Source organism: Palaemon carinicauda, chromosome 30 (assembly GCF_036898095.1).
Source record: "Palaemon carinicauda isolate YSFRI2023 chromosome 30, ASM3689809v2, whole genome shotgun sequence".
NCBI lineage: Eukaryota > Metazoa > Arthropoda > Malacostraca > Decapoda > Palaemonidae > Palaemon > Palaemon carinicauda.
The window spans coordinates 85,965,331-85,987,501 of NC_090754.1; the positions used below are offsets into that span (position 1 = coordinate 85,965,331).

Consider the following 22,171-nt stretch of genomic DNA (forward strand, 5'->3'; position numbering starts at 1 on the left):
CAAGACTTCAGTTCATCTATGCCCGACCTGTCTCCTGAGGGGAGGTGGGTGGGCCTTCGAATATATATATAACTGCCAGGTAAGTATTAATAAAACTTTGTTTTATCATAAAAACTCCATTTTTATGAATAGTGCTTACCTGGCAGTTATATATATATAGCTGATTCACACATTTGGAGGAGGGAAACAGACAGTGAACATCGTTGGGGAAACAACAAAAGAGTTGTAGGAGATAAAAACACCTTGATTCCTTGCCTGCTAAGGTAGCTGATTTCAAAAGTACAGCCTCTAGAGTGGCTTTCCCTTAGGAATGTTTATCCAGGAGTAAGCCTGCAATGCTGCAAAAAACTCAACCGAGTCTGTCAAAAGGGATAAGACCAACAACTTGACTAGACTCCAGAAACTACCTTCGCCCCATATAATAAAAACTGCAACCTTACTAAAACTAACCACCTAACCCTGCAACATAGACATAAACTATCTATCTAGACTGAGGGAACCGCACCACAAGACGAAGTCCTCAGACTATCATAAAAACACAAACCCTCATACATGCATATAAACCAAGGTTGAGTGGGGTTATTAACTCCTTTGCCTAATACAGAAAACGCAGCTAGTATGGGCCCAAGGTATAGCACTTGCCAAAGTCTACTCTCACCTCTCTAAGTTAATGAGAAGCGAAGACAGAGTTGCTCCTCCTGAAAATTGCATCCACGAATAGCCTAACTAACATATATTCCTGATATCCAGAGAGGTAGCAATGGCTCTCACTTCGTGAGCCCGTAATTTCAACAGGGCGAAGTGTTCCTCTTCACATAAGAGGGGGGCTTCCCTAATTTACTCCCTCAGGAAAAAGGACAAAGCATTCTTAGACAGGGGTTTTGAGGGACCTAACTGGGCAGAGGAGTCTTTAATTCTCTCGACCCACTAGGTTCGTGAGGTTAATGACATCAAACGTCGTAGGACAGGGTTACGAAGGGTTCTCGCTCTTAACGAGAAAGATGAACCTTAAGGCACAAACTGCCCTATCCTAATTGAAGCTCACCCTCTTCCCAATCGCCTAGACTTCGCTGACCTTTAGGCATTCGCTAGAGTCATAAGGAAGAGGGTTTTCTCCGCTACCACTCGAAGAGAGGCTAGCGAGATAGGTTCAAATTTCTTGGAGCACAGAAACTTAAACACCACATCCAGGTTTAAGAGTACCTATTACGTCGTCTGAAAAGACCCAATGAGGTCCTGCAAATCTTAATTTGGGACAACTCTAGGCCTCTATGCCTAAAGACGGCCGAGAGAATACTGCTGTATCCATTGATGGTAGATACAGCCAGCTTAGCATCCTGTCTGAGGTACAAGAAGAAGTCTGCAATCTGGCTCAGAGAGGTAGTGGATGAGGAAAACTTGTGCCGCCTGCACCAAGCTCTAAAGGTCTCCCACCTAGATTGGTAGACTCTTTGTGAAGAGATCTTCCTTGCTCTGGCGATAGATTCGTCGCTAGTGCCGAAAAGCCTCGAGATCTGACAAGCTTCTAGTCAGTCTGAAGGAAGTCAGTTGAGAGCAAGGGGGGTAGGATGATACCTCTCGAAGTGGGGCTGTTTGAGAAGATCTAGACTTGCCGAAGTCTTCTTGGGAAGTCCATCAACATGCCCATCACTTCCGAAAACCATTCCCTAGCAGGCCAGAATGGAGCCGCTAGGATCATTCGCCCCGAATCAAGGACAGCGAATTTCCCGAAGACCAGATTGATGATCTCGAACGGGGGCAATGCAAACATGTCCACCCCCGTCCAATCCATCAAGAAGGAGTCCACTGCTACAGCTTCCCCGTCCAGGACTAGGGAGCAGCAGTAGGGGATCCTATTCTTTCAGTTGAAGGCAAAAAGGTCTGTTACAGGTCTGCCCCACAACATCCAGAGACTGACAGACTTGCGGGTTGAGAGACCATCCTGAGGGAAAAACAAGTCTCTTCCTGCTGAGCATGTTTGCCCCAATGTTTCTTGCCCTAGAACAAACCTCCTTTCTAGATCCAAGAGATCAAAACGAAGGCGTCCTTGATCTCGACACACGATTTGACTAGTGTCATCACGAAGTCCTATAATTTCTCGTTCAAAGTCATGCCTCATGCTAGAACTTCGACGTCGAGTGTCCTGAAAGACGAGGCGCCGATCGTCCTGTAAGACGTGGTGCCGATAGTCCTGTAAGACGTGGTGCCAAAAGTCCTGTAAGATTTGGAGCCAAGAGTACAGAGCAAGACGCTGAACGTTCTAAAAGACGTGGTGCTGAGCGTCCTGGTGTCAGAAGAGACTCTTCTTGTTGACAGGAAGACCTAATTATTTGATAGGCTAAACGTTATCAAAAAATCCAGATACAGGGACGCTCTGATTTCTCTAGAGTGCAGTATTCTGCTACATTAAGCAAAAGTTACGTGAACATAAGAGGGGCGGAGCTGAGACCAAAACACACTGCCCGAAACTGACCCATTCTACACCTGTTCTTTCTTGTAAACAAACCTCAGATAAAGTTTGATTGCATAGCCTTCCACTTAGACTCCTCTCTAGAACTGGGAGAGAGAATCTTTGTAGCTAAAAACTAAAGGTTTCCCTATAAAAGGAAAAAGTAATCCTCCTTCAGAAGAAGTACTGACCAAAGGTCTGCTCCCCTCTTCTCCAAAGATTTTGATGTCTCCATGGAGAACTTTGACTTCTGAACGAAGGCGTAAAGAGCATTTACGTCCAGGACCGGACAAAAGACTCCCTCTCCCAAAAGAGAGACATTGAAGTTGCAAAGTCGGTTAGGCAGAAAAGTCTTATCAGAGCAACTAACAAAGGAGGATTCATTAGGAAAAAGATTTCGCATCCATCCTTAGTAAAAACACGGACCAAAGGTCTGCTCCTCTCCTCTCCCAGTCTCGCCAGAAGTAGCAAAGTCTGGCTCCTACTGTCGATAGTTCGGTTAGAGAAAAAGCATGCAGAAAATTTCTTGCTGATTAAGACACCAAAACCTGTCTTGACCAACCCTGAAAGACAAGGCTGCATTCGCCCTGAAAGACGAGGCTGCATTCGCCCTGAAAGACGAGGCTGCATTCGCCCTGAAAGACGAGGCAGCATTCGCCCTGAAAGACGAGGCTGCATTCGCCCTGAAAGACGCGAGGCTGCATTCGCCCTGAAAGACGAGGCAGCATTCGCCCTGAAAGACGAGGCTGCATTCGTCCTGAAAGACGAGGCAGCATTCGCCCTGAAAGACGAGGCTGCAATCACCCTGAAAGACGAGGCAGAATTCGCCCTGAAAGACGAGGCTGCATTCGTCCTGAAAGACGAGGCTACATTCGTCCTGAAAGACGAGGCTGCATTCGCCCTGAAAGACGAGGCTGCATTCGCCCTGAAAGACGAGGCTGCATTCGCCCTGAAAGACGAGGCTGCATTCGCCCTGAAAGACGAGGCTGCATTCGTCCTGTCTTGAAAGACTTAGCGCCGAGCGTTAAGGCAAAATGATATTCATTATGCCGCTCGGCGCGTTCGGTTCCGACCAGAGGGTTCGTAAGGCCGACTGGCGCTCTGGGACAAAAACCGAGTTACTGTAATGATGGTTTGTAAGCATTGATATTATCAGCGAATACAGTGAACCCTCGCTACTTCGCGGTTTCGACCATCGCGGATTCACCACTTCGCGGATTTTTTTCATAACCCATGTCTATACATATATTGCGGATTTTCCGGAAATATCGAAAATACCGCGATGTGACCGATGGTGCGAGATTGGAGAAAGTAAGGAAAATTGAATCATGATTGATTTTCAATATAAATGAAACTTTGAGGAGCAACAAAGATATCATTTGTTAGAGAGATAGAGAGAGGTAAGGAATGGGAGGTAGTGAAAAGTAGCCCACAGAGAGAGAGAGAGAGGTAGAGAGAGAGAGAGAGGTAGAGAGAGAGAGAGAGAGGTAGAGAGAGAGAGAGAGAGAGAGAGAGGTAGAGAGAGAGAGAGAGAGGTAGAGAGAGAGAGAGAGATATAGGTAGAGAGAGAGAGAGAGAGAGAGAGAGAGAGAGAGAGAGAGAGAGAGAGAGAGATAGAGGGGGGTTTAAATGTAATAAACAAAAAAATTTGATAGGTTATAACACATTGGTGCTTATGTAATATCAACTGTATACTGTAGACGGTTTGAATAAGTTAAGAAATGGTATAAATGATACTTTGTTAGTGTATTCGTACACACTCAAGAGCGGCAGCTAGATGACAGCTGATCTAATCACAGCCAAAAGTAAAAAAAAAAAAAGTCAACAATACTCGATTTTTAAAACACACCCGAAATTTAAAAACAAAAGTACACGCTTTCTTAATGTGCAATTAACTATTTAAAGAGTGGCAATTTTCTAGAATAAAATGATATTTCCCAAAAAATAGTGGTTTGCTGATGAAATCGGATGCCCTATTTTTGGCTATGATTGAAATGGATGTAGACTCGGCCTAATTATTTCATTTCGTATTTAATTGACACTAAGAAAACTAATTTTAGTTTCTTCATCTAAATGTAAGTATTGTATAACACGAAGAGAGAGAGAGAGAGAGAGAGAGAGAGAGAGAGAGAGAGAGAGAGAGAGAGAGAGAGAGAGAGAGAGAATGAATCAGCTGTTGTAATCAAATGGCGTGTTTTTGTTTCGTGAGAATTTCATCGCCACGACTTTAACAACAACATACTGTACTGAACTTTACAGTATTATACAGACTACTGTAATATGATAAAGTAAAATATTTGTAATCTATTTTATATGAAATGGGGCTATTTTTGTTTTGTTTAAAATTTACATTTACGTATGTAAAACAACTCTCTCTCTCTCTCTCTCTCTCTCTCTCTCTCTCTCTCTCTCTCTCTCTCTCTCTCTCTCTCTCTCTCTCGTAGATTGTTTTCCTGCTTTGCTACGTATGTATGATTTTATATAGATACGGTAAATAATATTTGTAATAACATATTTTATAAAAGCTTTTACTGTAATATCATTATTTATCACTTTCATCATGCGGGTTAAATTCCTTAGTTTGTTTACTGAGCGTACTTTATGACGCCGTCGTTTCAGGCGGCGTCATAAAGAAAAAAATTTCATTTGGAAGTCCTAAGAAAAATTAAGTAAAACATTAGTAATAACCAAATCAACATACTGTACTGAATAATCAATATAATTGATGCAAAAACTAACCTATAAACAGATGTGTAAATGCGTTTGTTTCTTCATTAGGATCAGAGATAAACGTAAACAAAACATTGGTTGCCATTTTTTATCGTGCTTTTTGGCGTGTTTAGGAAACGCATGATATAAAGTCGCCTTTAATATTTGTGCCTGTTTTAGTTTAGGGTACTGTATTACATGCATTAAGTGTTCTGTATATTAAAGGGTAATTTGTTAACAGTACTACGTACAAGGGAAGGTTTTAAAAGTCTGAATATACATGTTAAATAAATAGGTAAATATGGTGTTACTACTTCGCGGATTTTCACCTATCGCGGCCGCGTCTGGAACCTATCTACCGCGATAAACGAGGGTTCACTGTATCTATGACTTATAGTATTGCCATTAAAATCATAAGTGATGCAATGCGAAACTCTAAAAGCAGTGTAAGAATCTTAACGTCCAACGCTCTTTGCTTTCCCATGGCAAGGGCGAGCATTCTTGGGAACGTTAACAGGAACACTCGCGAGGGCGTTTGCTCGTGAGCTAACGCCTCTCGTTTCCTTTCCCCGATCGACGTTCCTTCTCCCATGGGCCGGGGAGCTTGGAAGAGGTCTAAGGCTAGGAAAACGACGTCCACTGTGCTGAAAGAATCCAATGCCTAATTTAGCACTGAAACTTGCACTATTAAACTCTTACACAAAAGACCATAATTAGTCCTGCCCGTTGTGAGAGAACTTATTCTGCTGCCACGGGCTTGAATGAGAAAGCAAAATCGTCTCTAGTACTTGCTATATAAACTGTAACAAAATATTTTTATAAAATATTAAACTGACATTTCCATAAAAAAAAAAAAATAAACTTTCAAACATACTTACCAGGCGGTTACAAAAAGAAAAAAACCACCGGGCAAGAGTTGAGATTAAAAATAGATGTTGAACACACTCACCCGGTAGTTACATATAACCACCGGTAAAATTAAATGTCATAAATACCTACCGGTAGTTAAATACAAATGCCGGGAAAGTTATACGTTAAAGATTAAAATGAACAGAAAATGGGAAAACAAATGTAATCCACAATTAATTCAAAGGGTTTTCAAAAACAAGCGAGTTGTAATGATAAAAAGAACAGATATAGCAATAACGTATCTATATATATAAATGTAAACAATAGGAACATATAAATGAAAATACTACTAAAACTAGAATTCCCATATCGTAGTTGTTGGAGTATTATAGCCAACACTTTAATTCCCAAATCGAAAAGAACGCTACCAAGGCTTGTTGGGACTGCATCGATAGTAACGAGAACTAACAGCGTAAATTAACCATACGCTAGTTCTATTTAATTTATGAAATTAGATCGATGATTTAAAGAACGAATACTAAATGGACAATTATTCCTTTAAAATTTTACATTAAAAGTAAAAATCTTATATAAGTGGAAATCCTCCCATTCATTACATGAAAAAACATATAAAGATAATTGCAAGTCATACAATGAAGATTAAGTCATACGACTGTGACGTCATAGAGTTGGCGGAACGTATTTCCGTCATCAGGATAAAAACTTTGCACCTAAAATATAGTGCACAAACAAAAATTAAGTTTTCTCTCATGATAAAGTAAATAGTACAATAAAAATAACAAAACACGATTGCCAAATCCCTAAATCAGTGTACTTCACCAAACGAAGTCCAAAAAAGCGAAGAAGGGAAAAAGATTCGAAAAACTCTCAATGGTGGACCGACGATGTTTCCGATCCAGCCGGCAGAGATGAACTTAAGTCTTGGACACGGGAATGATTCCTTGGACCACCCTGTGACGGGTGTTACCACCTACCTCCCAACCACCACAAGGCGGTTGCCTCGTTTTGAAAAATTCTGCCGATTTAGAGATTTCAGCTATATACAGTATACAGTGGAACCTCTACACACGAACGTATCTACATCCGAATTTTCCAACATCCGAAGTAAAATTCGAGCAAATTTTTTACTCTACACCCAAATTTTATTTTGACACACGAAGTAAACATTACGCCATTGAGCGTCGAGTGCTCAGTTCTCTATTCTCGTGTGTATCGTGCGGTTGTCCTCTGTTTGGTCTGTTATTAACAGTGCTTATTTTCTTCCTTTTCTCACATTCCCTTTTTGATTTTACCTATAATCATGGTGCCTAAGAAGCTAAGTTTCAGTACAGGAAGAAGGCAATTCTTTCATTAGAATTGAAGCAAGAAATTATAGAAACACATGAGAGCAGTGTGCATGTGAGTGATACTGTATGGCTAAACAATATGGCCGGAATAGGCCTATGATCTCGAGGATCATCAAGCTGAAGGCAGCCATTAAAGCAAATAACCATCGAAGGGGATCACCATTATTACAAGAAAATCTTAGCAATACCCTGGAAGAGATAGAACGCCTTTTGTTGATAAGGATAAAGGACAAAGAGATTATTGGCAACGATCATTTGTGAGAAGGGCCAGCGTAATGAACAGAAAGAAAGAAAAAAAATGAAGCAAAGAAAATCATGATAGCATTAACAAGCTCTTTTAAATAAGACTTCTCTCTTTTTCTGTTTCTCTCTAAACATAGCATTAACATGTTCTTTAAATAAAATCAATCTCTCTCTCTCTCTCTCTCTCTCTCTCTCTCTCTCTCTCTCTCTCTCTCTCTCTCTCTCTCTCTCTCTCTCTCTCTCTTTTTCTTTGCTGTTATAGTGTTAGATACGTCTATTATTTTTTTTCCGAGAGAGAGAGAGAGAGAGAGAGAGAGAGAGAGATTAAACAAAAATGTCTTTAGAGTACATATGATTTTTAACAGCGTCAACGAGTTGAAAAACAATTAAATGTAACTAAGAAAGTAATAACAGCTAATCTGAAATCCTTTATTAACTAAAACAAATATTGATACAAACACACTCGTGTGCGTATGCACAAACACACACACAGGTGCAAAAATTGCTACGCAGTAAGAGAGACGGTCGGGGAGGAAGTAGAGATGGTGACTGCGATAACATACCGTAACTCGTCATTGAAAGTGATGAAAATAAAAAATCACAAGAAAAAAAAGGAAAAAATATGAAATATAAAGATAAAAAAAAAAAATAAGCTAAGTTAGATGAAAATTTCCGTAGTGTAAGTTATGGTATGTTATTGCAGTCACCATCTCTACCTCCTCACTGATCGTGTCTCCTCGTGCGTGTGTGTGTGTTTGCGCATACGCACACGAGCGTGTTTGTATCAATATTTGTTTTAGTTAATAAAGGAATTCAGATTCGCTGGTATTGTTTTTTTAGTTACATTTAACTGTCTTTCAACTCGTTAACGCTGTTAAAAATCATATGTAAACAACACATTATTGTTTAATCTCTCAGTTTTGTTTAATCTCTCAGTTTTGTTTAATCTATCTCTCTCTCTCTCTCTCAGAAAAAATTAATAGACGTCTCTAACACTAACAGTGAAGAAGAACAAGAGAGAGAGAGAGAGAGAGAGAGAGAGAGAGAGAGAGAGTGTGTGTATTTATTTAAAGAACATGTTAACACCATGTCTACCTTCTCGCCAATCGTCCGTCTCCTGGCGTAGCAAATCCTACACCTGCGTTGGCCTGTCTCTAAGGTAAAGTGGCAATAAAACACTTTTTATTTATTATTTCTTTATAAATATCTTTTTTACATGCTTCTTTCATATTATGCAGTTATGTTATTGTTATGTGTAATTATTTGTAGCCATTTATTAATGTTGAGGATGATAGGGAGGCAGATATAATTGCTGTTCCAGGTGTTGAGGTGCCAGTGATGGGAGATGAGAATGAGAGAGAGATTACAATAGAGGAAGTGAGGAGAGCACTAGATGAAACGAGAGTAGGAAAAGCATCTGGTATGGATGGTGTGAAAGCTGAGATGTTGAAGGAAGGGGGTGTGACTGTACTTGAATGGTTGGTGAGATTGTTTAATGTGGGTTTTGTGTTGTCAATGGTACCAGTAGATTGGGTCTGTGCATGTATTGTACCACTATATAAGGGTAAGGGAGATGTGGATGAGTGTTGTAATTCAAGAGGTATTAGTTTATTGAGTGTAGTTGGAAAAGTGTATGGTAGAGTACTGATTAATAGGATTAAGGATAAAACAGAGAATGCAATCTTGGAAGTACAGGGTGGTTTTAGAAGAGGTAGGGGTTGTATGAATCAGATTTTTACAGTTAGGCAGATATGCGAGAAATATTTAGTAAAAGGTAAGGAGGTGTATGTTGCGTTTATGGATCTGGAGAAAGCATATGATAGAGTTGATAGGGAAGCAATGTGGAATGTGATGAGGTTATATGGAGTTGGTGGAAGGTTGTTGCAAGCAGTGAAAAGTTTCTACAAAGGTAGTAAAGCATGTGTTAGAATAGGAAATGAAGTGAGCGATTGGTTTCCGGTGAGAGTGGGGCTGAGACAGGGATGTGTGATGTCGCCGTGGTTGTTTAACTTGTATGTTGATGGAGTGGTGAGAGAGGTGAATGCTCGAGTGCTTGGACGAGGATTAAAACTGGTAGGCGAGAATGATCATGAATGGGAGGTAAATCAGTTGTTGTTTGCAGATGATACTGTACTGGTAGCAGACACAGAAGAGAAGCTTGATCGACTAGTGACAGAATTTGGAAGGGTGTGTGAGAGAAGGAAGTTGAGAGTTAATGTGGGTAGGAGTAAGGTTATGAGATGTACGAGAAGGGAAGGTGGTGCAAGGTTGAATGTCATGTTGAATGGAGAGTTACTTAAGGAGGTGGATCAGTTTAAGTACTTGGGGTCGTTTGTTGCAGAAAATGGTGGAGTGGAAGCAGATGTACGTCAGAGAGTCAATGAAGGTTGCAAAGTGTTGGGGGCAGTTAAGGGAGTAGTAAAAAATAGAGGGTTGGGCATGAATGTAAAGAGAGTTCTATATGAGAAAGTGATTGTACCAACTGTGATGTATGGATCGGAGTTGTGGGGAATGAAAGTGATGGAGAGACAGAAATTGAATGTGTTTGAGATGAAGTGTCTGAGGAGTATGGCTGGTGTATCTCGAGTTGATAGGGTTAGGAACGAAGTGGTGAGGGTGAGAACGGGTGTAAGAAATGAGTTACCGGCTAGAGTGGATATGAATGTGTTGAGGTGGTTTGGCCATGTTGAGAGAATGGAAAATGGCTGTCTGCTAAAGAAGGTGATGAATGCAAGAGTTGATGGGAGAAGTACAAGAGGAAGGTCAAGGTTTGGGTGGATGGATGGTGTGAAGAAAGCTCTGGGTGATAGGAGGATAGATGTGAGAGAGGCAAGAAAGCGGTGCTAGAAATAGGAATGAATGGCGAGGGATTGTGACGCAGTTCCGGTAGGCCCTGCTGCTTCCTCCGGTGCCTTAGATGACCGCGGAGGTAGCAGCAGTAGAGGACTCAGCAGTATGAAGCTTCATCTGCGGTGGAAATGTGGGAGGTTGGGCTGTGGCACCCTAGCAGTACCAGCTGAACTCGGCTGAGTCCCTGGTTAGGCTGGAGGAACGTAGAGAGTAGAGGTCCCCTTTTTTGTTTTGTTTCTTGTTGATGTCGGCTACCCCCAAAATTGGGGGAAGTGCCTTTGGTATATGTATGTATGTACTGTATTATGGGTTTTTAGGCTGAGGAACGAATTAAATGAATTACCATGTATTCTTATGGGAAAATTCGTTTCTACATCCGAACATTTTCTACATCCGAAGTTGGTTGTGGAACGAATTAAATTCGTATGTAGAGGTACCACTGTATATAACTGCCAGGTAAGTACTATTCATAAAAAAAGCTTCTTTGGATGATTATTTTTGAAAGAGGTCTTCAGTAGAAGCAGACCAAGCACCAGCTAAGAAACAAAAGAAAAGTGGCAGTGATGAAGAAAATACGTAGTGTAATTAAATTTAAATACAAAATGTAAAGTAAAAAAAAAAATAGAAAAAAGAAAAAAAAATAATTTTAAGTTTATCGTAAAGTTAAGTTGTTAATATTTCATGCCATTTGTAAATGTTTCCTAAAATTAAGTTTACATTTTCTGCCACTTGTAAACGTTTTCCACCGTTTTCATCCTCCTCTACCGCCCCGCACTTCATTTTTGGATATCGTGTAACTCCAAAGGTAAGGTTCCACATTTTTATTATTATATTTTTACTGTTTGCTCTAATTAAACACTTCTTTTACAGATTATCAATGTTAATTTATTACTAAATGATCAAAATACAGTACTTTTCATACATTTAGTACAGTTTAGTGGTGCATATCCTTTTTAATAAGTTAATGTAGTGTTTTTCTAGGGTCTGGAATGAATTAGGCTATTTACATGCAAAAGGCGACTCGCAACATGAAAAATCACTTTATGAAAGCCCTTACGGAACCAATTAATTTCATGTTGTGAGGCACTGTATTACAAGGTCTTTTTAAACCTATGATAGACAATCTAGAAGACTGCAAAAATCCTTTGCTTCTAAGAATGAAGTGGATAGCCTCCACATGGTTAGATGTAGCACAAATGGGCTTGGATGAATCACCTTTGAAACTGGTTGTCTGAGAAGAATGGTTTTGTACAGCAACATTCTTGGACACTCTTAAAATGCATGCCACAGATCTGTGAACCACTCCCCTTGTTGCTGTAAAAATTCCGAACTTGGTTATCACCTGTCAGATCATGGTGAACATTGGTCTAGAATTGACCATGCTAAGGTATCCAGAGCAGGTGAACCTAACACCTCTATCTTTTTGTTCAAAGATGCTGGGTTAGTCAACTCCACCAGTTCCAAATTTCTAGACGTACTAATGGATGTAGATACCATTTGTTTGGAAGAATTAGACTTTTTCTGTTAAACTGATTCAATAAGACTTTTTAATTTTCCAAGAATGAATTGGAGAAGTTTTGTTTATTCCAATCAGATTTTTCCAATTAGAGAAATAAGGATCTTGTCACTCTTGGTTCTGGATCTTGGCTAATGCTGTTGTAATGTCTGGAAAAAATAGCCAAAGTTTTTTATACCACCAGTGGTTCCTAGTCCTGAAGGACCTTGAATATCGCTAAAAGCTTGGCAACTGATATGAAGAATTTATTCTTGTAACATCCATTTCCCTGACAGATGTTAAAGATCTAGAGTTGCTACCCATCCTTACTGTGAAACATCTCTGAAAAGAGAAATATCTGGGATTTTCATTTCCAAGGAAACACCCTCGGATAACTGACTACAATTTTCCCACCAACTCAGCAGTTTAATTTGGTTATTTATCACTGAAATAGAGATTGTTTCTGGATCGAATATTCTGTTTCAATTTTGATAGAAGAGAAATTGAAAGGCCTTGATTTTTAGGATTTCAATCACAGAAAATTTTTCTAAGGAAGCCATGGTCCCTAAAAGTCTCATCCACATCCAAACTGACATAGAATTCAACTTTTGAGCCGTTACAACAATAGAAGATTGAATACTCTTTTCATTGGTGAAAACCCCATAAAGGAACTGTTGCTATATTATCATTTTGAAAAATAGAATATTCTAAGTCAGAACTAGATGAGACTTCTTCAAATTGACCAAGATCCAAAAACAAAAATACTCCATTACCATGAGCAACCACACTTGATGTACTGGATTCCCTTTTAACAAATTGCTCAAAAACAGCCAATCGTTCAGGTATAAAAGAATTCTTTGGCCAAGAATCCCTAGCCATTTTGAAATGGGGTCATAACCTGGTGAACACCTGAGACCGAAGATGGGTGGTCATCTAGGTACCTTAATCAGGAATGTCAGTAGACCTGGATAGCATTCGGTGTGTGGTTTTTGGGAGCCACCATGGTCATCCTGAGGACCTTTTTCATGAACAGTCTGTTGAATAGTCAGTAAATCAAGCAGCAAAAAGGTCAGCTAGGCATATGCATCCAGATTATCCCAAGGATGTTGGAAATATCCTCGAACACTTCGGTGGCTGAGGAATTGGAGAGTAGCCTACTGTAATTTCGATCAGGAAATGGAGAGCAGCATACTGGAAGTTTATTGTCGACGGTGATCCCTGGAGAGCAAGACTTTCCTCAACACATGGATATAGGGACCATTCAGGTCCTAAACAGTGCCCCTGATAATTGGTGTGTGTATCTGTTGGAACATTCCTATTACCTTGGATGTACCTTGTTGCCAGTTTTATGACGTTGTTGGCTGTCTAGGTGTGTACCAGCTTTACTAACTCGTAATGGGTCTCCAAGGCAGTCTGGTTCCTCTGGTGTACTCACCACCTCTCCTTGGGTGCATCTGTAAACAGAAACATCTCTGGAGGTGGGGAGTTGAGTGGAGCTCCCCTGGAGAGCAACCAGGCCACATCATCTATCAACAAGCCTAGTCTTCTCTGGCTTTTCCCTTAAACCTAAAGTTTTCTTTTACACTTTAAACTTTTAATTTTGTCATCAACCATAGAATCATACTTTTCCATAAGAGGAACAGTGAGGCCTTTGCACTCCTCACAACGGTTATCTAAATCACAATATTGTCCCTAATGCGAGACACAAAATGAATGTGGATCATGATTGCCATGAAAATAATTCCTTTAGCAATCAGCACAGTAATTACTAACAAACCCAGTAGTAGACACTTCTAAAAGCACTATAAACTTTAATGATTGAAAAATCTGGAGTACAGGGCCTGCAGTCTAACTCATCAGCAATGGAGACTGAAGACAAAAGCAAGCTATTGTTATTGCTATTAACTGCCAGATTGCATCATTACTTTACTAGAGGCTCAAGTCTTTTAGAAAGAAATAAAATGGGAAGTCTTTAGTTTTGGGGATAAAACTGGATATATCTGAGGTTCCAGAAAAAAATAGGCAATATGAGCATCAGGGGATGTTCATAGAAATAATTACACCAAGAAAAGATGCTAAAAAAATATACAGTATTGTCCTTGTACTTCAAGATCTAAACTCTGTCAAGACCATATTTTTCTAATAAAAGTAATTCCCCAATTTTGGTCTGAAGCAGGATATCAAAATAACACTGAAGGGAAGGAATAGATTTGTGGTACAGGAATACCAGAAGGGGTTAGTCTAGAGAAAATCTTAATACCTGTTCTATGTAGGTATTACAATAATACTGTATACCTAAAGAGTGGAGGGCCTTGCCAAAAAATATCAAATGAAAGTTGACTTCCTGTTTGATATGAGTGCAAAGTGTTCAGCCAAAGTATTACGAGCTCCTGAGGCACTTACGATGAATAGTCCATTTACTTTCAAAAGGAGAGCTGAATTTGGAGTGAATTTCCCTCTCATTTTTCAAATTTTATTTGGACAGCTCATGAATGAGTTTTACAGTTTACCAAAAACACTAAAGATGATCTGATGTATAGTAGTCTTTAATGTTCAGCAAAATCCTGATTTACACTTCTTGTATATAAGAATATTTTCCTCTGTACATGGCATCTAAAAGTCAAGTGAATTGCTTTTTCATCATTTACACTGACCTATCTTATCAAGGCTATATTTGGGGGTGATAACAATTTGCACATGCTACTATATAATCTGTGCAGTAACAATTATTTCCCACAAATACATACCCATCTGCCTTCTCCCAGACTTGTGGAGGACGACGAAATTTACAATCACTGCATCCTCCTGAACCACGTCCCATTTTTGGAGCCAAAGATCCACAAGAATACATCTGAAAAGCAAATAATATTTCCAATGAAAAGATATTACAATTACACAATCAAATAAGGTCAAGCACAAGGATTGCTAGCACCTTAACGTAGGATAGTAACTCAAATAGCTAAGATCATTAAAAAAAATCCACTTCTTAATATTTATACTTTGTAATTCCTTATGTTATTACAATAAGTTGCAACTCTGACCAACATGAAGACAACATTACTTTAAGGAAACCTCTCACAAATATAGATAGCCATGATATGAGGCTTTAATCTAAAAGAACTACTGTAATAGAGAAAAAAAGAACACATCTCCCTCCATGTCCTTTAACTAATTTTATGGGAATAGAAAGCACATTTTCCTCACAGGTCCACACATAAAAGTTTTGGAATTAAAATACTTTAGACATTGTCATGCACTCACAACATATAAGACTGAAAATGTAACAGCAGCAATTGCAAGATGAACTATATAGTAATTACACGTTGAATTCAAAGAAGAAAAATTCTGGATTAAATTTTTTTTACAATAGTCGACACATGACTTCAGCATATTTCGTTCAAAGCAAATTTACACCAAATTTTACTCCATTTTCATGGAGTATTTAGACAAAGTACAAAGAGAGAGTGATGAATCTTAGAGAAAAAGCAAGGGGAAAGCAAACAGGCCAGGTGTACTAACAATTTATGATGCCTTTACGGTACAATATGATGAACAACAGCCATCTAAACCTTAATCATTATTATTACCTTCGCCAAGGAGGTTATATTTTCGAGTCAGTTTCTTTATTTATTTTTCTGTGTCTGTGGACAGCATTTGTCTGTGTCTGTGGACACGATTATGTCAAAACTACTCAACGGATTTGGACAAAATTTTCACAACAGATAGATCTTAGGTCATGGAAGACCCCATTAAATTTTAGTGACGATCTGGATCCGGATTTGCATTTTTCCCAATTTCAAAAAACTATCAAAACAAAATGACAGATTTTGACGAAATTTCCACCGCAGATAAATCTTAGGGCATGGGTAACTCCATTTGGAGATAATCTGGTTCTGGATCCAGATTCTAGATCTGGATTTCCATTTTATTTTGCGTCAACATCATCCTTTGGAGGTCAGAAATCTCTGATTGTTCTTGTTACTACTTACTACTATTATTATTATTATTTATTATCAGCTAAGCTACAACCCTAGTTGGAATAACAGGATCTTATAAGCCCAAGGGTTCCAACAGGAAAAAAAACAGCCCAAGAGAAGAAGGAAATAAATAATCTACAAGAGAAGTAATGAACAATCAGGTCTTCCATCGTAAGCTCCTCTTGGTGCTCCTCAAGAAGCTCAATAATGTCGTCCTCATCAACTCTCAGACCCATGTACATGTAAAGTCTAACGATATCGGTAACCTCAGATTGAGCAACAGGTTCATCATCATCAACTTTTTCATCTTTGGCTTCAACTTGGCCTACGTGGAAGCCCTTGAAATCTTGTGCGGAGACGGGATCAGGCCACAGCTTCTTCCACGTAGAGTTCAACGTGTGCCTCAAAACCTCACGCCAAGCTTTATGGATGAGTCTGAGACATATCACAACATCAAAATGCTCCTTCCAAAATTCACCCAAGGTGAGATTTTTGCTGTCAGCGATTTTGAAATATCTCTTGAAGAGATACAGTGATCCCTCCCTACTTCGCGGTTCAACTATCGCGGATTTTTTTCATAACGCATGTATATACATACATCGCGAATTTTCCGGAAATTTCGAAAATACCGCGATGTGACCGATGGTGCGAGATTGGAGAAAGTAAGGAAAATTTAATCATGATTGATTTTCAACATAAATGAAACTTTGAGGAGCAACAAAGATATCATTTGTTAGAGAGAGAGAGAGAGAGAGAGAGAGAGAGAGAGAGAGAGAGAGAGAGAGAGAGAGAGAGAGAGAGAGAGAGAGAGAGAGAGAGAGTGAGTTGTTTTAAATGTAATAAACAAAAAAAATTTGATAGGTTATAACACATTGGTGCTTATGTAATATCAACTGTTTAGACGGTTTGAATAAGTTAAGAAATGGTATACAAACGATACTTTGTTAGTGTATTCGTACGCTTTCAAGAGCGGCAGCTAGACGTCAGCTGATCTGATCAGAGCCAAAAGTAAAACAAAAAGAAGTCAACAATACTCGGATTTTTAAAACACACCCGAAATTTAAACCCGAAATTTAAAAACAAAAGTACAGGCTTTCTTAATGTGCAATTAACTATTTAAAGAGTAGCAATTTTCTAGAATAAAATGATGTTTCCCAAAAAATAGTGGTTTGCTGATGAAATCGGATGCCGTATTTTTAGCAACGATTGAAATGGATGTAAACTCGGCATGATTTTTTCGTTTCGTATTTAATTGACACTTAAGAAAACTAATTTTAGTTTCTTCATCTATATGTAAGTATTGTATAACACGAAGAGAGAGAGAGAGAGAGAGAGAGAGAGAGAGAGAGAAGAGAGAGAGAGAGAGAGAGAGAGAGAGAGAGAGAGAGAGAGAGAGAGAGAGAGAGAGAGAGTGTGTGTGTGTGTGTGTGTTGTTTTAAATGTAATAAACAAAAAAATTTGATAGGTTATAACACATTGGTGCTTATGTAATATCAACTGTATAGACGGTTTGAATAAGTTAAGAAATGGTATACAAACGATACTTTGTTAGTGTATTCGTACGCTTTCAAGAGCGGCAGCTAGACGTCAGCTGATCTGATCAGAGCCAAAAGTAAAACAAAAAGAAGTCAACAATACTCGGATTTTTAAAACACACCCGAAATTTAAAAACAAAAGTACACGCTTTCTTAATGTGCAATTAACTATTTAAAGAGTAGCAATTTTCTAGAATAAAATGATGTTTCCCAAAAAATAGTGGTTTGCTGATGAAATCGGATGCCGTATTTTTAGCAACAATTGAAATGGATGTAAACTCGGCATAATTTTTTCGTTTCGTATTTAATTGGCACTAAGAAAACTAATTTTAGTTTCTTCATCTATATGTAAGTATTGTATAACACGAAGAGAGAGAGAGAGAGAGAGAGAGAGAGAGAGAGAGAGAGAGAGAGAGAGAGAGAGAGAGAGAGAGAGAGAGAGAGAGAGAGAGAATGAATCAGCTGTTGTAATCGAATGCCGAGTTTTTGTTTCGTGAGAATTTCATCGCCACGACTTCATCATGCGCGTTAAATGCCTTCGTTTGTTTATTATGATTGAAGATGGAGCGTACTTTATGACGCCGCCGTTTCAGGCGGCGACATAAAGAAAAACATTTCATTTGGAAGTCCTAAGAAAAATTAAGTAAAACATAGGTAATAACAAAATCAACATACTGTATAATCATTATAATCAATGCAAAAACTAACCTATACACAGATGTGTACACTAAATGCGTTTGTTTCTTCATTATGATCAGAGATAAACGTAAACAAAACATTGGTTGCCATTTTTTATCGGGCTTTTTGGCGTGTTTAGGAAACGCATGATATAAAATCGCCTTTAATATTTGTGCCTGTTTTAGTTTAGGGTACTGTAGTACATGCATTAAGTGTTCTGTACATTAATGGGTAGTTTGTTAACAGTACTACGTACAAGGGAAGGTTTTAAAAGTCTGAATATACATGTTAAATAAATACGTAAATATGGTGTCACTACTTCGCGGATTTTCACCTATCGCGGTCGGGTCTGGAACCTCTCTACCACGATAAACGAGGGCTCACTGTATTTCGTCTAGAGCTTCTTAAAGTTTGAAATCACTTGATAGTCCATGGGCTGGAGGAGAGGGGTGGTGTTAGGCGAAAGATTAAGAACCTTGAAGAAGGAAAAATGACAAACTTATAACAGAGTTTTTATTTTTCCTAACATACAAACCTGAATTCTTTACGATAGGAGATATTCTAGCGCGAGCTGGAAAATACGGCAGAAAAACCTTAACAAGGTCGTTAACGACCGGACAGGTAATTACCCACCTGACAGTGGTGGGGGACCGCCAGTCGGTACCTGCTGTTTACCTTCAATCGGATTCTAGTTAGGACTATCCTAGGGGGACGGTGATGGAGGGAAGATTTGTGTAAAGAATTCGGGTTTGTATGTTTGGAAAAATACAAACTCTGTTATAAGTTTGTCATTTGTTCCTACACTAAATACAAACCCTCATTCTTTACTATAGAAGACTTAGTCTTGCGGCCAGGGTGGCCAAGGAGTTCCCTATCTTTAGGGAAGATAGTCCTCAGACTAGACTCTTTTGAAGCAACAATCTTCCGTATCTTGTTTCTTTGTAGATCCCTAGAATCTCAGTACGACTGAAGGTTTGCAACTTCATGGAAACAAATGTTTCAGGATGAAGTGGGTCAGGAACATTCGACTCTGACCCTTTCAAATTTAGGATACCCCCGACCTTGCCAAGGGGAAACCTCGTGACCACGAGTATAACTTATACTCTGTGAGAGGACTCAGATGAGTATCATACCTTATTTCCATTGGCGAGTCCAGCTGAAACTGGATACAGGCTAGGATCCCCAGATGTGGGGGAGGAGACGAAGAAGATCGATGGATGTCCTTCTTAAAACCTAGTGTAAACCAGAATCCTCAACCAGTGGTTACTGTCCCCTGAAAGAGCATAAGGTAGTAACAGCATCTGTTGACCTGTCACAATAGACCCTATAAAAAGGGTGTCTAGAGACCTATGTGTCACGTCGCTCAAATGGTGAGCAGTGACTGTAGATTGGCGTTTAAGATTTGGGAGACTGAGAAAATTCTCTTAAACGCCAGAGAGGCAGCCACTCCCCTAACTTGATGTGCTCTGGATTGTGCTGCCTCTGGATCTCCGTGAAAAGACCTCGCAATAACTTTCTTGAGTCAGAAAGAGATGGTGTTGCGAGAGATTCTCTTCTTTACCCTGTTGGTACAAGGAAGAGATGACGGAGACGTGGTCTGAAAAGTCTGGTGCGTCTCAGATATTTCTTTGACGCTCTGACTGGGCATAGTAACGACTGGACTGCATCCTGTGTTACCTATTGAGAGTGGAAATTCTCGAAATCTCCCATCGGTAGATGAAGGATTATGAGTCTAACCCTTTCTCCGTATACAGATGAGGCTCAAGGCTGCGCGATAGCCCTAAATCGCCGAGACTGAGAGAAGCTTTCCTCACTGAGGTACAAAAGGAAGACTGGGAACTACTGATCCTTCCTTTTGAGGATCCAATTGCTTCACATTGTCGCTGTTGTAGCGATTAAGAAGTCCATTGTCTTAGCCCCAGCAGTTAGGACTTCTTGTAGGGTCTGCCTACAATTTTGGTTTGACAAGTCCTCGTGGCTCGCAAGGTAGCTGACTGTATCAGACCACGTGTCAAGCAAGAAGGGACATTTAAGTCGCTTCCCTTGCCGAGGCTTCTGTGACTGAGAAAAGCCTGAAAGAGTTGAGTGTCTCTTTGAGGATAGTCTGGTGTGAGCCTCGCCATGAGGGGATCTAAGATCAGAGGAGAAGGTTGACGTCTCTGAGCTCGGAGAACAGACCAGGTTTAAAGATCGCTCAAGAAAGGCAGAGGCGAGGGACAGTGACATTGCACTAGCCGTTAGGACAATATCCTAGAGACTGACCATATATGGTCAACGACCAAGCCTCCTCTCCATCCCAGCTAGGACCAGGGAAGGCCAGGCAGTGGCTGCTGAAGACTCAGCAGATAGATCAATAGGCTCCCGCCAACCTTAGCTTACAAGGATGGTAAGGTTGTAGGCACTGAAGGCTCTAACGAGTCTGGGCAGGACTCGAACCCCAGACTGTCAATACATAGCCTGTCTAAGGCTGGAGAGTCGAAGGGTCGAGGACACAGATGCAAATCGCCGAGGCATGAGATATAACACATAGTTCTTAGAGTCCTTAAATAGGAGGATTCTAAATCCCTCGACGGCAGCACTCACGAGGAATCCTCAGGCTGCGATAATTCCTTGCGTGTTATTACAGGAAAAAGTGGAGACACGAGTAGCAGACAGACCTTATATCTTACCCTTCGTATCTTTCTTAACGAAAGGGGAAGAATGGTAGAAGTCGGAGTGTCTGGAGGTAATGGCGAAGACCGCTGACGAGAGTCGGAAGGCTCTGTCATAAGAGTAAACTCTTAATGACGATGATCGCGTGCATAGCGCTAATTGCGCGCGTGCACGGACACTCTGTGCTAATTGTTACGAGAGCCCAACTACTCTGCATAACTGAAACTCGAAGGTTCCAAGTCGTGTGAACTTGAAAGTCCAACGCGACAGAGGCCCGAAGGACTCCTAAGGTCATGAGAACCCATAGGATAAACATGACGAAAGTTTAAAGGCTCCCGATCATGCCCGGCGAAAGGGTGATCGTCACGAGACCCCGAGGGGTCAACGTGAAGGGAACCAGTAGGATCAAAAAGACGTCTACTACCAGCACGAGGGGGAGAACGTCAGAGATGAAAATAACTCCTCTGCAGGGTAGATTTGTTCTCCCGAAGGAGAATGTCGCTTAATACAAGGCTCTCGCTCCGCCCCTAGAGGAGAACCAAAAAGCGTAAGAGGGAGGAGCGTAGATCAGTAAACTGAAACAAGTTTCTTCTCGTGATTGGTAGGAAGGTTCTCCCTAAGGAGATCACCTAAAACAAGCTTTCTCCCTGCCCTATGGGGAAAAGCGTAGGCGTATTAACTTTTCTCTCTCAATGAGGGAAAAGTCTTCCCGAAGGAAGGATTGCCAAAGGCAAGATTTCTCCCCTCTCTATGGGGGAAAAGCGTAGCTTTAATAATTTCTCTCTTGCGAACGAGGGAGAAGTCCTCCAGAAGGAGGACATCGCCAAAGGCAAACTTTCTCCCAGATCAATGGGAAAAAAGCATAGGCATAATAACCTCTCTCTCGCGGACGAGAGAGTTCTCCCGAAGGAGGACGTCGCTTAAGACAAGTTTTCTCCTAGTTCTAGGGAAAAATTTAGGCTTAAAAATCTCCCTCTTGTGAACGAGAAAGGAGTCTTGGCTTAAGACAAGCTATCTCCCTATTCATGGGGAAAAAAGCATAGGCTTAATAATCTCTCTCGCGAACGAGAGAGAAGTTCTCCCGAAGGAAAGCATTGCCTAAGACAAGCTTTCCCCCAGTTCTATGGGAAAAAAGTGAAGGCGTAATAATCTCTCTCTCGCGAACGAGAGAGAAGTTCTCCCGAAGGAGAACATTGTCTAAGACAAGCTTTCCCCCCAGTTCTATGGGAAAAAAGCGAAGGCGTAACAAACTCTCTCTCGCGAACGAGAGAGAAGATCTTCTGAAGGAGGGCATCCCCTAAGGCAAGTTTTTTCCCAGTTTTACGGAAATAATGTAGGCGTAAAAATCTCTTCTCGTGAACGAGAGA

General features: G+C 40.2%; 1 protein-coding gene across 1 annotated transcript in view; it reads right to left on the bottom strand.

Annotated features, from left to right (window-relative positions):
* LOC137623859 (uncharacterized) overlaps positions 1-22,171 on the bottom strand; it is a 166,246-nt gene that overhangs the window by 28,115 nt on the left and 115,960 nt on the right. Inside the window, exon 12 of the mRNA XM_068354670.1 lies at positions 14,710-14,813. Within this exon, the coding sequence (XP_068210771.1) occupies positions 14,710-14,813 (104 nt within the window). The remainder of the gene's footprint in view (positions 1-14,709; positions 14,814-22,171) is intronic.